The sequence below is a fragment of the Canis aureus genome, chromosome 35 (genome assembly GCF_053574225.1).
Source record: "Canis aureus isolate CA01 chromosome 35, VMU_Caureus_v.1.0, whole genome shotgun sequence".
Classification (NCBI taxonomy): domain Eukaryota; kingdom Metazoa; phylum Chordata; class Mammalia; order Carnivora; family Canidae; genus Canis; species Canis aureus.
Window position 1 is genome coordinate 2,859,922 of NC_135645.1, and position 15,769 is coordinate 2,875,690.

At 37.9% G+C, this 15,769-nt stretch overlaps 1 protein-coding gene across 2 annotated transcripts in view; it reads left to right on the top strand.

The window, feature by feature from the left end:
• Nucleotides 1-15,769, top strand: part of OSBPL11 (oxysterol binding protein like 11) — an 81,657-nt gene that overhangs the window by 56,478 nt on the left and 9,410 nt on the right. For both annotated transcript variants that reach the window (XR_013372110.1, XM_077883764.1), the window contains exons 9-11: nucleotides 2,361-2,859; nucleotides 5,963-6,149; nucleotides 11,650-11,832. Coding sequence is in view for 1 of the 2 variants with exons in the window: in XM_077883764.1 (XP_077739890.1) it covers nucleotides 2,361-2,859; nucleotides 5,963-6,149; nucleotides 11,650-11,832 (869 nt within the window). In the remaining variant the exon portion in view is untranslated. The remainder of the gene's footprint in view (nucleotides 1-2,360; nucleotides 2,860-5,962; nucleotides 6,150-11,649; nucleotides 11,833-15,769) is intronic.

Sequence of the window (15,769 nt, forward strand, 5' to 3'; positions counted from 1 at the left end):
CATGTATCTAATGTCTTCTCAAGTCTCTGAAGATATTTTTATTTTTAGGATTTTTTTTTCCTCCTGTTTAGTGAGATTTCTGTTACTTCCAAGTCTTTTTTTTTTTTTTTTTTAATTTTGGTCTTTGTATTCCTAATTAGAGATTTTTTCAGCAATCCCACATTTCTTGGATTTCTGCACATGATTAAGTGTGGGAAAACTAAACACTTGATTTTAACTTTTGAACATATGGGTGGAGCCTGTGCTTTTAGCTGAGCAGGGTGCCCAATACAGGGCTCAATCTCAGGTCCCTGAGAGCATAACCTGAGCCAAAGGCAACTGCTTAATCAACTAAGCCACCCAGGTACCCCAAAAGCATAGGTTTTAATTTTATTTTCGCATTTCTTTTTCTTTATTCATATTCTTTCCTAAGGCCTTATTTCTGCAAGAATGAATACTAGGCTAAATGGATATGAACATCTTTGAGCTCTTGAAAAATATTGCGCACTGCTTTCTCAATTTGTTGAACCAGTTTGCAGGGCCTCTAATTCTGCTGTAAAGAAAACTAATCCACAGGGCGCCTACTAATCCTCAGTAGGTTTAGGATCAGCCTCTTGATTTCGGTTCAAACCAGTCACAATCTCAGCGTCATGGGATCTGACTCCTGTGCTCAGTGCAGAGTCTGCTGTAGATTTGTCTTTCCCTCTCCCTTTGCCTTTCCTCTCCCATGTGTGTGTATGGTCTTGCTCTAAATAAAATCTTAAAAAAAAAAAAAAAAAAGCAAATCTTCCTTACACTTACCTGACTTTAGGGTCAAAAGTACCCTTCTTTTGTTTTTTCAGTGGAAGAATTTAGATTTAACCATCTGGATTTCGTTTAGATGATCCCAATTTTGTCAGCAACATCCAAAGCATCAGGAGCCAGTTAAACTTATGCTTTCCTGTCTCCACTAGGCCTGATTAGGGTGGTGACCTTGAGGTCATAGAGCTTCCTCAGCCCGTTTTGATCTGGTGCTTTTTGGCCTTGACATCCACAGGGAATACAAGCATATTATTTTCTATTTACTCATGGCTATCTTGGTAGTCAGGGCGAACTTGATGATGGCATAGAGGTGAAGCTTGTTTCTCCTGGGGGCGCCTTTTCAAGGATATTTGGGCTACCTTCAAAGATGCAGTGTCTTGATTCATTGGAAGGTCGGTGACATGCACATTTTCTTCTTTTGGGCCTGTGACTGTGGCACCTTTCAGCATGACTTTCTTGGCCTTCATAGCCTTTGCTTTGATGGCCGGGGGACGGGGTGGGAGGGAACGGGATTCCTTCTTCGCCTTTGGCACCATCTTCGTGAAAAGCAAGTTTCCTTCTTGAGGGGCACCTGGCTGGCTCAGTGAGTAGAGCATGGGACTCTTGATCTCAGGGTTGTGAGTTCAAGTCCCTTGTTGGGTGTGGAGCCTACTTACAAAAATTCTGTTCTTGAAAACCGGTTTCTTGTGCTTAAAATTAAGTGTAGGTTAAAATTTTTGCTTCGGTCAGTGATCTCTTCAGTCTGTTTCCAGGAACTGCGGATATGTCATATCTTGATCAGGCATCTGTTGTTTATTTTTAAAGTAGGAAAGGAAAAAAGGCATGACTAGCATTTGAGTTTTACCACCATTTCCCTGATGATACTCTTATCCAGTCTAGGTGAGTTTTTTCTTTTAAGATTGAGATATTTATTTATTTATTTATTTATTTATTTATTTACTTTTTAAAGAATGTCTTCTGCCGGGATACCTGGGTGGCTCAGTCTTTGAGCGTCTGCCTTTGGCTCAAGGTGTGATCCCCAGGTCCTGGAATTGAGTCCCACATCATGTTCCCCTTGGGGAGCCTGCTTCTCCCTCCCTCTGTGTGTGTGTCTCGTCTCTCATGAATAAATAGATAAAATTTTCTTTGAAGATTTATTTGTTTGTTTGTTTATTTATTTATTTATGATAGAGAGAGAGAGAGCGAGAGAGGCAGAGACACAGGCAGAGGGAGAAGTAGGATCCATGCTGGGAGCCCGACGCGGGACTCGATCCCGGGACCCCAGGATCGCACCCAGGCGCCAAACCGCTGAGCCACCCAGGATCCCCAAATAGATAAAATCTTAAAAAAAAGAATGTCTTCTACCTGGCCCTCTTGAAATACTGAATTGGTATTTAATCTTAACCACTTGATTTTCATTTCCTTTTAAGCATGCTTATTTTTTAATGAAACCAGATACTTTTGTGACTTTGTTTTTAACACTCATCAAGAATGAAATGTTTTTGGAAAGGTAAGAATAGTTTTTTACAGATATACATGGATTAAAATTTCCCTCTTTGGTTGATTTTGTTTTGTTTTTTTTTTGTTTTGTTTTGTTTCAGGTGGTGCTTCCTACATTTATCCTAGAGAAGCGTTCCTTGCTGGAAATGTATGCAGACTTTATGTCTCACCCAGACCTATTTATAGCCATCACTAACGGAGCCACAGCTGAGGACAGAATGATTCGCTTCGTTGAGTACTACCTTACCTCATTTCATGAAGGCCGTAAGGGAGCCATTGCTAAGAAACCGTACAATCCTATCATTGGAGAAACATTTCACTGTTCCTGGAGGATACCAAAAAGCGAGGTGTCATCCAGTGTTACCAGCAGCTCTTCCACCCAGGCAGTCACAAATCATGCTCCTCTGTTGGAGGATACTTTGAGCCAGGTGGGATCAGACTGTTATACAGTCAGATTTGTTGCTGAGCAGGTTTCCCATCATCCTCCAGTCTCAGGATTTTATGCAGAATGTGCAGAGAGGAAGATGTGTGTAAATGCACATGTTTGGACTAAAAGCAAATTTTTAGGCATGTCGATAGGCGTGACAATGGTTGGAGAAGGTAAGTAGAAAAACTGTTCTTTAATTTTTAATACCAAATGATAATCTTAAATTTGGGGAAACTAGATATTATAAATTTGTGGTTTTTTGATATTATAAATTTGAAATGTATGTGCTACTATTTTTTGTTTCTTTTTTTTTTTTTTAAGGTTTTTCATTTATCTAATAGAGGGAGAGTACAGGCAGAGAGGGCTGTAGGCAGAGGGAGAGGGAGAAACAGGCTCCCTGCTAAACAGGGAGCCTGATGTGGGGCTCAGTCCCAAGGTCCTAGGATCATGACCTGTGCCAAAGGCAGATGCTTAACTGACTGAGCCACCCAGGTATCCCTGTTCCATTTTTTAGGATGTTCCAGAATGATGGGAAAGGCGGCTCATATTTATGAACAAATACAAATTATGTTTTTAAATTTTTTTCCTGATTTTAAAAAAAGTTTTTTTATTATAGAAAATTTGAAAACTTAGAAAAGTATCAAGGGGAAAATAAACCATCTCTAATACCTCCATCTAGAGAAGGCTAAATTTAGCATTTTATATTTTTTCTATTGTGTATATGTTCATACTTTTATTTTTGTTTTGTAAAATTGGGATTAGTTCTCTCTCTCTAGTTTTGTTTCCTTTTTTTGTTTGCAATAAATATTCATTTTCCCCTTCTCATTCATAGTACTTTAAGAGATGTTTTGGTAAGTGTATAATGTCCTATGAAATGAGATAATTACCATCTTTTATTTAACTGCTTCCTCTCTTTAGATATTGAAGTTTTTATATTTTCATTATTATATAAAAAGTACTAAACTAAAGAGATATAATACATAGAAATATCTTCTAGCTTAATCATTTATATTTCCTGAGCAGGTTAATATTTTAAAGAAATCATTGCAGAGTTAATGAAAATATAATGGCAGAAAAAACCATACCATTTAAATGTTAAAGGAAAACTCTTATGCACAGAATAATTTGTTCAAACTGTAAAATTACAATGTAAATTTGGCATAATTAAGCCTATGATACTAACATTTTGAGTGTTACTGTATGTAGTGTGATGAAAATACTTTACCCCCCTTTTCAGTTTTCCTCATTTTTAAGATATGTTGTGATATGAGTCTTACTGATTTCCAAATGTTTTCAGTTAATCAAAATTTTTATAACATTAGAAAGTACTCATGTTTTAATAGTTAAAAAGAAAAAAGTTTGATGAAATCAGTGGGAGACAAATCATAAGAGACTCTTAATCAGAGGAAACAAACTGAGGGTCGATGGAGGGGAGGAGGGCAAGGGATGGAGTAATTGGGTGATGGACATTGAGGGCATGTGATGTAATGAGCACTGGGTGTTTTTTAGACTGATGAACCACTGACCTCTACCTCTGAAACAAATAATATATTATATGTTAATTAATTGAATTGAAATAAAATTTTTAAAAATTTAAAAATGCAACAATGTGACTAAAAATAGTTTGCCATCTTCAGTTATAAGCTTCATAACATTAGCTTTAAGATCATCATAAAGTAATTTATTTTATATATGAAAAAAAGTCTAGAGGTAATGAGACTTGTTCAAGGTCACAAAAGTTAAGGTATAGCCAGATTTAGAATTTCCTCCTTTAACATACTGTTCCTGAAGACCCTTAGCTCTTACTGAAAATCTGGTAATAGTATTCTCTTCAGAAAGGAAATACGTTGGGAAGTAAGGATAAGCATTCATATCTTAACCTTGCATTAATCATGAAGGAGGTATAAAATAGGTAATTTTTAGTATTTATGTGCTAATTTTATATTTATGGATTGCCTTTTAATTTGATTTTAAAAATCAAATTTTTATAGTCACCTCAATAGAAAATAAATAAAATCAGGCAATGAGACTTACAACAATTCATTTTGTTCTATAGCCATGTTTTGTTTTTATTTGTTGGGGAAAAATTCCATTTAATGATGAAATAAGTGAGGTTTTAGAATTCTTTGTCTTTGTTATCCTAACTAGTCTATCCTCATATACATTAAAAACTGACTGATTTTTAAATTCTTCAGACTTTAAATTATATTGTATGTAATGCTTATGTTAAATGTATTCTTAGACATCAGAGATCAGAAACCTAGGTTGTAAGATGACATATTTTTAGAAAAGTAATCAAAGCAGATCTTTTCCGGGATCCCTGGGTGGCGCAGTGGTTTAGCGCCTGTCTTTGGCCCAGGGCGCGATCCTGGAGACCCGAGATCGAATCCCACATCGGGCTCCCGGTGCATGGAGCCTGCTTCTCCCTCTGCCTGTGTCTCTGCCTCTCTCTCTCTCTCTCTCTCTCTCTCTCTCTGTGTGACTATCATAAATAAATAAAAAATTAAAAAAAAACATATCTTTTCTAACTTGAATCAGCAATTACTATTAAACTCTTAAAATATACCCTTGCTCAGTGGGAAGTCTGCTTCTCCCTCTGCCCCCTCTCTTCCTCTACCCCTCTCTCCACTTGTTCTTTTTCTCAAATAAATAAAATCTTAAAAAAAAAAAAATTTAAACTAGGGCAGCCCCAGTGGCCCAGTGGTTTAGTGCCACCTTCAGCCCAGGCCTGATCCTGGAGACCCAGGATTGAATCCTGCGTCGGGCTCCCTGCATGAAGCCTGCTTCTCCCTCTGCCTGTGTCTCTGCCTCTCTCTCTTTCTCATGAATAAATAAAATAAAATCTTAAAAAAAAAAAAAAAACAACAACTAAATTCTGTGACTGTATAGCATTTGACATTTATTCCCAAACTGAAAAAATTATTAGTATTAATGATCAGGCCATAGCATGATGCAGTATAACATGTTCTTAAGATGTGACTTAATGTTTTATTTTTTTAAGTCTATTAGAGGGAAATCTTGATCTATTTCCACTGTAATATTTTCTCATCCCATAAACCCCAGAGGGATAGCAAAGTCATAATGAAAGTAACCTAGATTCATTATTACCAGGAATGTTAGCAAATACAATTGTAAGTGAAATTAGTTTAATCCAAAGTTAAATGAAAACACAGCAAAATAATGTTTATTTACTAGACTTGAGAAAAAATATGGATGTTTTAATACTGTCTTTTTTTAAAAAAAAGATGTTAACCACCTTTGTGTTTTCACATTCAGGTATCCTCAGTCTATTGGAGCATGGAGAAGAGTATACATTTTCCCTACCTTGTGCATATGCCCGGTCAATTTTAACTGTTCCTTGGGTAGAACTGGGTGGTAAAGTCAGTGTCAACTGTGCAAAAACTGGATATTCAGCCAGCATCACTTTTCATACTAAGCCATTTTATGGTGGCAAACTACACCGGTAAGAACATTTTAATGATACCTGGTTCTTATTCTATCAGTTTGGTCTTGTATTATAACTCCTTATTTTTCTGCTTTATGTGGGTGGAGTTGGAGTTTTATTTATGTTTATTTTTTCAAGGCATTCTGGACATCCTGCTTCAGGCTTATTTTATTTTAGATACTCATGAGACACAGAGAGAGAAAGGCAGAGACTTAGGCAGAGGGAGAAGCAGGATCCACACAGGGAGCCCGATGTGGGACTCAATCCAGAGACTCCGGGGTCACATCCTGGGCCAAAGGCAGATGCTCAACCACTGAGTCACTCAGGGGAACCAGTTTTTTTAAAGATTTTATCTATTTATTTTAGAGATCAAGAATGAGAGTGAGTGGTGGGGAGGAGCAAAGGGAGAGTGACAAGCAGACTCAATGCCGGGCTCCATCCTACAACCTGAAATCCTGACCTGAGCTGAAACAAAGAGTCAGACACCACCCAGGTGCTCCCCCATCCTGATCTAGTTTTTAAAAGTGACAGATCCCTAACAAGATGTAGAGTAGAATTCCTAACAAGTGAACATTTGGTCGGTGGCCCAATTTCTGTCTTTAAAGAGGTTCAGACTAGATCCAGGCCTCAGTGAAGGCACCTGTTGGTAGAAGTTAGTGTGAAAATATATCTAATCATATGAAGTAGTTCAGGCAGCACAAAGAGGGAAGCCACTGGGTTTAGGTACTAATACTGTGAATAGTGGCTTTGTTCTCATCTCGTCTAGGAAATGGCCAGTTCTTATACCCCCTTCTCAGCTTCTGTCAGTCTCTTCAGCACTGGTCCAGATCATCCAAACTGCATGGAGACAAGTTGTCTAATAGAATCCTCAAAAGGATACTGACTCTCTTCCTTAAGCCCTTCATATCTATTCTGACTGTCCCTAAAGTTGGGATCATTATCTCTGTTTATAATTCCTAATTGAAAAATACATCTCTTGTTGATGTTTTTCACAAAGTAAAAATTTGAGTGCTTTGATCTAGACATGGAACATTACCAGCTTCCTAGAGACCCTTCTCATGCCCTGTTACAATCACACACACACAAACATACACACTTCCTTCCCTTTTAGGGTAGCCACTATCCTGCTAACACTATTGATTAGCTTTGCTTGTTTTTGAGCTATATATTATAATGAAATCATATATTGTGTGTTCTTTCATCTTTGACTTTTTTTTTTTTAAATATAGGAGGAGGTTATTCTTTTTTTTTTTTTTTAATTTTTATTTATTTATGATAGTCACACACAGAGAGAGAGAGAGAGAGAGGCAGAGACATAGGCAGAAGGAGAAGCAGGCTCCATGCACCGGGAGCCCGATGTGGGATTCGATCCCGGGTCTCCAGGATCGCGCCCTGGGCCAAAGGCAGGCGCCAAACCGCTGCGCCACCCAGGGATCCCTTGAACAGATACTTTTAGCTGACTCTAACGTATCCTCTTTTTCCAGTCTAATCTCTCCCAAGACCGGTAGTTTTACCTAATTTGTCATTTAAAAGATTACTATTAGATAGAGACTTTTCTAATTTTCATATCTTTTCAGATTTTACAGAATATTATAATGAAGGCTTTTTTCTTTCACATCTTTATTAATGGCCATGCCTCTCTCCTCAGACAGCCTAGTTTTTTACTGCTATCTGCAATCAGAGCAGACACATTATCTGCTGTCTGCATTTGATATGAATATATTACCTTCCACTTGTCTCCCCTTACTCCCTCATTTTCCACAACTCTCTCCAATGCAGCCAAGTGAGCTTACTTAACTATTCCTCATGCTCCTGTCTGTGTCCTAATCCCATTTTCCACATTTACTTTAGGATGCTGATGATTTTATAGAATACCCTAAAGTGAAGTCAGAATTATCATTATATGTAAATAGATACAGCACTCTGTCTATCTAGTGGTATGGTATTAAGATGTGAATTGTCTGCTAAGTGACACACTTTCCTGCATACTGGAGGTACAGAGTAGAAAGAAAGACTACTTCTGCCTCCAAGAAGCTTTCAATATAGTATTAGAATCCAGCACCCTATTTTGGAAATGTTTGTAAGGCTTTTACAAAAAATACTATATATAATAAAAGTCTATTATTATAATAACCATAGCAATATAAAAATGATTAGGTAATTATTATACCTGAAAATAAAAATTAATTCTGACTTTTTTTTTTTTTGTAAGATTTTATTTATCTATTGATGAGAGACACAGAGAGAGGCAGAGACACAGACAGAGGGAGAAGCAGGCTCCATGTAGGGCGCCCGATGCAGGACTTGATCCTGGGTCTCCAGGATCACGCCCTGGGCTGAAGGCGTCGCTAAACCACTGAGCCACTGGGGCTGCCCCTGACTCGTGTTAAAGTAAAAAAAGAAACCTGATGCTCAACATACTTCTCATTGTCTGATAAAAGGAAGCCTGTCACTTTTTCAAGAGAGACCAACTATTTTCTTGCTATTAAATTTTAAAGGGATTTGTTGCAGGTATCCTTATATAGTGGCTTTTTTTTTTTTTTAGATTTTATTTATTTATTCATGAGAGAGAGAGGCAGAGACATCGGCAAAGGGAGAAGCAGGCTCCATGCAGGGAGCTCGATGTGGGACTGGATCCTGGGATCATGCCCTGGGCTGAAGGCAGGCACTTAACCGCTGAGCCACCCAGGCATCCCCAAACTTTACATATTTATTTAGGTTTTTTTTTTTTTTAACTTTTAGGTAACCTCTACACCCAATGTGGGGCTCAAACTCACAGTCCTGAGATCAGAGTTGCATGCTCCACCATCTGAGCCAGCCAGGTTCCCCAATCAACGAAAACTTTCTGTTGAAGCCAAGTTAATATATCCAGTGATTTTTCTGGTATTCAAATAGCTGTAGAGACACTCTAGACTATTTAAAAGGCTTGATATCATTTGTTTAGGAAGTGAGAGAATGCTTACTTACCAGATGAGTAGGATGATAACTTAGGATTTAGGCCTTTACTTCGTATCTTAAGGGGCACATATCCTGTGTTATTGGTTGATACAAAATCTACATCTATATGCCCCCTCCTTTTTTTTTTTTTTTTTTTTAAGTAGGCTCCATGCCTAGCATGGGACCCAACACGGGGCTTGAACTCATGACCCTGAGGTCAAGACCTGAGCTGAGATCGAGAGTCAAATGCTTAACTGACTGAGCCATCTAGTCGCCTCTAGATCTCCATGCTTGTCCTATATTTAGATATTCGTTTACTTATCGGCTATACTTGGTTTCATGCCGCGGTGACAGTTAAGTAGTTATGACAGTCTGGCCTGCAAATCCTGCTGTTTACTTCCCAGTCCTTTACAGAAGATGTTTGCCAACACTGCATTAGGCTATTAGGAAGAATTATTATGGGCAGCCCTGGTGACTAAGCGGTTTAGCGCCGCCTCCAGCCCAGGGCGTGATCTGGAGATCCCGGGATCAAGTCCCACGTCAGGCTCCCTGCATGGAGCCTGCTTCTCCCTCTGCCTGTGTCTCTGCCCGCCCCGCCTTTCTCTCATTCTTTCTGTGTCTGTCATGAATAAATAAATAAAATATTTTTTTAAAAAAAGGAAGAATTATTATAAACAGAATGAGGTGAGCCCCTTCCTCTTCCTTGTGTTGCTTTTCATATTCCTCGTCGCATACCTCTGGTATGTGTGATTCTTGTTCCCTGCTCCAGTTTTTGTGTTGCTCTTGCTGTATAGCTGCACTAAGCAACAAAAACCCCACATAGCCCAGCATGCATGACAGGGGCCTGGGTTTGCTCTTTTTCAGTGGAAAGGCATGTGAGGGAGATGATAACTTGAGAGATTGTGCTGTGAGTAAAAGATCAAGTGAGGAACATGGTCCCTAAATCTTAGAATTTGGCTCTGGGTATGTGTGGATGGAGAAGGGAAGAGATAAGTATTTAGTGTCATCTCCTCGTATCCTGTTTGGTTAGAAACAAATTTTTAAAAAAGGGAACAGTGTTGTCAAGTGGGGTCAGAGAGGAAACATGGACATCACAAGAAACATTCAGTAAGGCAAGAAACTCTTCACAGTAGAATTATTGTAATAAATTCATATGCTTTGAAGTATAATTGAGTTCCCACCTGTATTGTAATCAAGCAGACTGGTAGTCTTGGTATTCCTTGTGTCCAGTGAACTATCATTACATATAACTTTTGATTTTGGATGTTTAGTTTGCTCTTAGATTCCAAACCCCTCTTACCTCGATCTGCAGAATCTGACTCAGATCATTTTGCTTATTGGCACCTACATCTCTGCCTTGAGTTCTGACTTTGCAGACCTTTCGTTAACCTCTCCTGACTAAAAATGATAGATGGGCTTCCTAAATTTCACTTCTCCCTCTGGTTCCTAGGCCCTGGGCTTATACCTGACAAACACTACTTAGGCTTCCTGTAGCCCAAATCAGTGGGCTCTGGTCCGGTGGATTGCCTCTTGAATCCAGATAAACCATAGTCAGTGGCACACTGATTAGACACTAACATTTGCCTGCCATTCTCGAAGTCCTGAACCTCTCTCTTACCTGACCCTGTTGTTATTTTTGTCCCACAGTGAACACAAAATGCTTCATTAAAAATAATTAGACCTGGGCAGCCCCCGTGGCGCAGCGGTTTAGCGCCGCCTGCAGCCTGGATGTGATCCTGGAGACCTGGGATCCAGTCCCACGTCGGGCTCCCTGCATGGAGCCTGCTTCTCCCTCTGCCTGTGTCTCTGCCTCTCTCTCTCTCTTTGAATAAATAAATAAAATCTTAAAAAAAAAATATTTAGACCTCTTATTCTGATCTTCATTTGAGCTGCATCCTGTCTGTTGATAAACTAGCCAGACGACTTATTCTTAATTAAAATGTCAACAACAGTAGTGTTTAAGTTCTCTCTGAGTTCTCTGTTGATGATGATAATTTTTGTATACCAGTACTCCTAATTTTTCTATTTTGGCAAGAGAATATTAATACTTTTTTTTCAATTTTTCTACCTCTTACTGGTTTAGCTGTTTCTATATTTAAAATTAGGCTAATGTGGTTTTTATACAGAATCAGTATATCCAGAACTTCAAATATAGGGACTCCAGACTTTTAAGTAAATAGGACTAGTTCTTTTTAAAAAGTTAAATTGTAATATTGTAACATTTAAAAACTGTAATAAAAAAGAAATGTTAATATTTTTCATATTTCTATTTAGTTTTAATATTGCAGTTTTGTTTGTAGCAAGCATTTAAAAATTACTTTGTGATCATTTATGGTAATTTAGTCTCTAGTTTTATTCCCCGTATTCTTTCTAAAAGATTAAAGTTGACATTATTTGAAAAAAATTACCTAGTATGCTGTCATGGGACTTACAGAGTCTGACTTTGGCACTGACAAGCTGAAGTAAGCTGGATAACCATTTAAAGAGGATTCAGAAGGTGAATTTTTAGGTTTCAGAAGGCTAAGAAAAAAAGCCTAATTTCACTAATTAGAGCATATCTTTATTTTTTACCTGCTTCTAGGGTTACAGGTGAAGTAAAGCACAACATCACCAATACTGTGGTATGCAGAGTGCAAGGCGAATGGAATAGTGTTCTTGAGTTCACTTATAGCAATGGAGAGACAAAGTATGTGGACTTGACTAAATTGGCAGTAACAAAGAAAAGAGTAAGACCTCTGGAGAAGCAAGATCCATTTGAATCCAGGTATGTCATCCTCACATCTATCCAGGAAAGAGTCAGAAACTCTGGATCTTAATCTAAGCCATTTCACTAATTTGCAACCTTATTAGCAAGTCACTTCCCCAGTTTGTAGTCAAAGTATTACTATCCTTATCATAAAAGCTTACAGATTATTAACAAAAAGACGTTCCAATAGAAAAATGGGCAAAGAACATAAAGAGGAAATTCAAAAGTAGGGAAAAAACTACCCACTAAGAATGAAAAATTATTCAGTGTAATTAGAATTTAAAGAAATATAAACTGAACAGTAAGACAAATTATTCTTTTTTTTTTTTTTAAAGAGAATTATGTATTCATGAGAGATACAGAAAGGCAGAAACATAGGCAAAGGGAGAAGCGGGCTCCCTGCAGGGAGCATGATGCAGGACTCGATCCCAGAACCCTGGGATCATGACCTGAGCCAAAGGCAGATGCTCAACCCCTGAGCCACCCAAGCATATCAATTAAAAAGGGGGGGGGGGGAATAAAAACGAAGCATTGAACATAAGATAATACAACTAGAAGTTACCATTTATAATTATATGTGTAAAGGGATTAAATATACATTAACCAAAGACTCAGATCATCAAGAAATAAAACAGTAAGGATTACGGAAAATTCTTCTTATAGGGATTTATCTTAAAGGATACGTTCTTTTTATTTTATTTTAATTCCAGTATGGTTAACATAGAATGCAAAATGAGTTTTAGGTACCGTACAGTGAATCAAAAGGAGAGGTTCTGAAGGTTTGGTCTGTGGACCCTCAACTGTCCTTGAGATTTTCAGGAGGCTTGCAAGTTCAATTTTATTTTCATAATAATGCTAAGATGTTATTTGCTCTTTCACTCTGTTGGCACTTGCATTGGTGTTGCATAAGCAGTGGTGGGTAGCACTGCTGAGCTTAGCAGTAATCAGGCAGTAGCTTACAACTGTACAGGTAGTCATTGTATTCTTCACTGTCCATGTACGTGTATTTGTATAAGATGCTAAGTTTTGTTTTGTTTTTAAATATTCATTCATTCATTCATTCATGAGAGACACTCACAGAGAGTGGCAGAGACACACAGACAGAGGGAGAAGCAGGTTCCCTGCAGGGAGCTTGATGCAGGACTCAATCCCAGATCATGCCCTGAGCCGAAGGCAGATGTTCAAGTGCTAAGCCACCCAGGCACCCCTTAAGATGCTAAGTTTTTTCTTAAAATGTCCTTAAAACAGTACAGGAGTACCTGGGTAGCACAGTGAGTTGAGCCTCCAACTCTTGGTTTCAGCTCAGGTCATGATCTCAGGGTTGTGAGATTGAGCCTGGTGTTGGGGCTCTGCACTTGGTGTGGAGTCTGCTTGAGATCCCTTCTCCCTCTGCCCCACCTACTCGTGCTCTCACTCTTTCTCAAATAAAGGAAATAAATCTTTAAAAAAGTATATATTGTTAATTTTATTAAATCTGCACTATTGAGTGCTCATCTTTTTAATATTCTACATGACAAATTGGTAGTATGTATGTATAAAGCATTGGTGGGAGATCCCAAAAAATATGGTGGTTATCTGGAGGTAAAGCACTTGTGTAGTTGTTTGAATTACAAGCTGAACTAATTGCTCTTTTCATGAGACACCATTTCTGCTTAAAAGAATGATTGGCAGGATCCCTGGGTGGCGCAGCGGTTTGGCGCCTGCCTTTGGCCCAGGGCGTGATCCTGGAGACCCGGGATCGAATCCCACATCGGGCTCCCTGCATGGAGCCTGCTTCTCCCTCTGCCTGTGTCTCTGCCTCTCTCTCTCTCTCTGTGACTATCATGAATAAATAAAATCTTTAAAAAAAAAAAAGAATGATTGACAAAGCATAACTTTTAATTTCTATATATGGCAGACATTTTTCTTACAAGTGAAACACATGAACATGGCAGTTCAAGGAAACAATTGATGATATTTTTTGCTAATAATAAAATTCAAATGGAAATGATGTATGGATTAAAGACCTAAATGTGAAACCTGAAACCATAAAATCCTAAAAGGGAGCACAGATAGAAATTTCTTTGACATCAGCTGTAGCAACATTTTTCTAGATATGTCTCCTGAGGCAAGGGAAATAAAAGCAAAAATAAACTATGGGGACTACATCAAAATAAAAAAAGTTTCACACAGCAAAACTAAAAGGCAATCTACAGAATGGGAGAAGATATTTGCAAACATTTCTCATAAATGGTTAGGATCCAAAATATGTAAAGAACTGATACAACAGCAAGTGTTGGTGAGGATGTGGAGAAAAAGATACCTTCTTACATTGTTGGTGTGAATGCAAACTGCTGCAGCCACTATGGAAAACAGTAAGGAGGTTCCTCAAAAAATTAAAAGTAGAACTACTCTATGATCCAGTAATTGCACTACTGATTATTTATCCCAGAATACAAAAATGCTCATTCAGAGGGATAAATGCCTCTCCTATGTTTATAGCACCATTATTTACAATAGCCACTATGAAGGCAACCCAGTATGAGGTGAATAGATAAAGAAGATGTGGTGTGTGTGTGCGCACCACACACTCAGAGACACAAAATGGAATGGAATATTATTAAGCCTAAAAGAGAGGGAAATGTTGCCATTTGCAATGACATGGATAGAACTGAAGCGTATAATGCTAAGCAAAGTAAGAGAAAAGAAATACCATATGGTATCATTTATATGTGGAATTTAAGAAGCAAAACAGGAATGCCTGGGTGGCTCAGTGGTTGAGCATCTGCCTTCGGCTCAGGGCATGTTCGTGGAGTCCCAGGATGGTACCCTGCATCAAGCTCCCTCAAGGGGCCTGCTTCTCCCTTATGTCTCTGCCTTTCTCTCTGTGTCTCTCGTGAATAAATAAATATTTAAAAAAATGAGCAGAGAGAAATAGAGGATGGGGATTAAAGAGTAAACTTACCATGATGAGTAAATAAAGTTTAAAATATTTTAAAAAGTAAAGGAAGAAGAGGGGAGAAAGTGGAAAATAAATAAATGGATGGGTGGGTAGATGGATGGATGGATTGATGGAAATAGCTTAAGTGTCTGTCAACAGATGAATGGATAGGAAGATGTAGTATGTAGGGATGCCTGGCTAGCTGAGTTGGAAGAGCATGTGACCCTTAATCTTAGGATTGTAAGCCGAACCCCATGTTGGGTATAGAGACTACTAAAAAAATTTTTTATACTTAAAAAAAAGTTGTAGTATATATACACAATGGAATTTTATTCAACCCTTAAAAAGAAGGAAATCTTGCCATTTGTGACAACATGGATGGACCTTGAGGATATTCTGCTAGTCAGACAAAGACAAAGACAAATACTGTATGATCTCACTTATGTGTAAATCTAGGCAAAATAAAAACCTCATGGAAAAGGGATCAGATTTGAGGTTACCAGAGATAGGGGATGGAGACTGAAAGAATTGGATGAGGATGATCAATAGGTATAAGCTTCCAGTTATAAGATAAACAAGTACTGAAGGATATAGTGTACAATATGTCTACAGCTAGCATTGCGGTGTGGTATATTTGAAAGTTGTTAGAAGAGTAGATCCTAAGAACTCTAATCACAAGGAGAAAAAACTTTTTTCTTTTGTATTTGTATGTAATGATGGATGTTAACTAAACTCACTGTGGTAGCTATTTCACAGTATATGTAAGTTAACTTATTACGCGGTACATCTTGAACTTACGTAACAGTGCTGTAGGTCAATTATATCTCAATTAAACTGGAAAAACTATTTAAGCTTCAAGGCAAAAATCAGATTTTTGGAGAACTTGTATCTGCCACATGAGTATGAAAGCTTCCCAAGTAAAGTTTTCTGGTGAAATTGGTGATGATAGTAATGAATGTGATTTTTTTTTTAATATTACATAATAAAATGTCAACATCTGAGAGATTATTTTTCTTTTTTCTTTTTTTTTAAGAT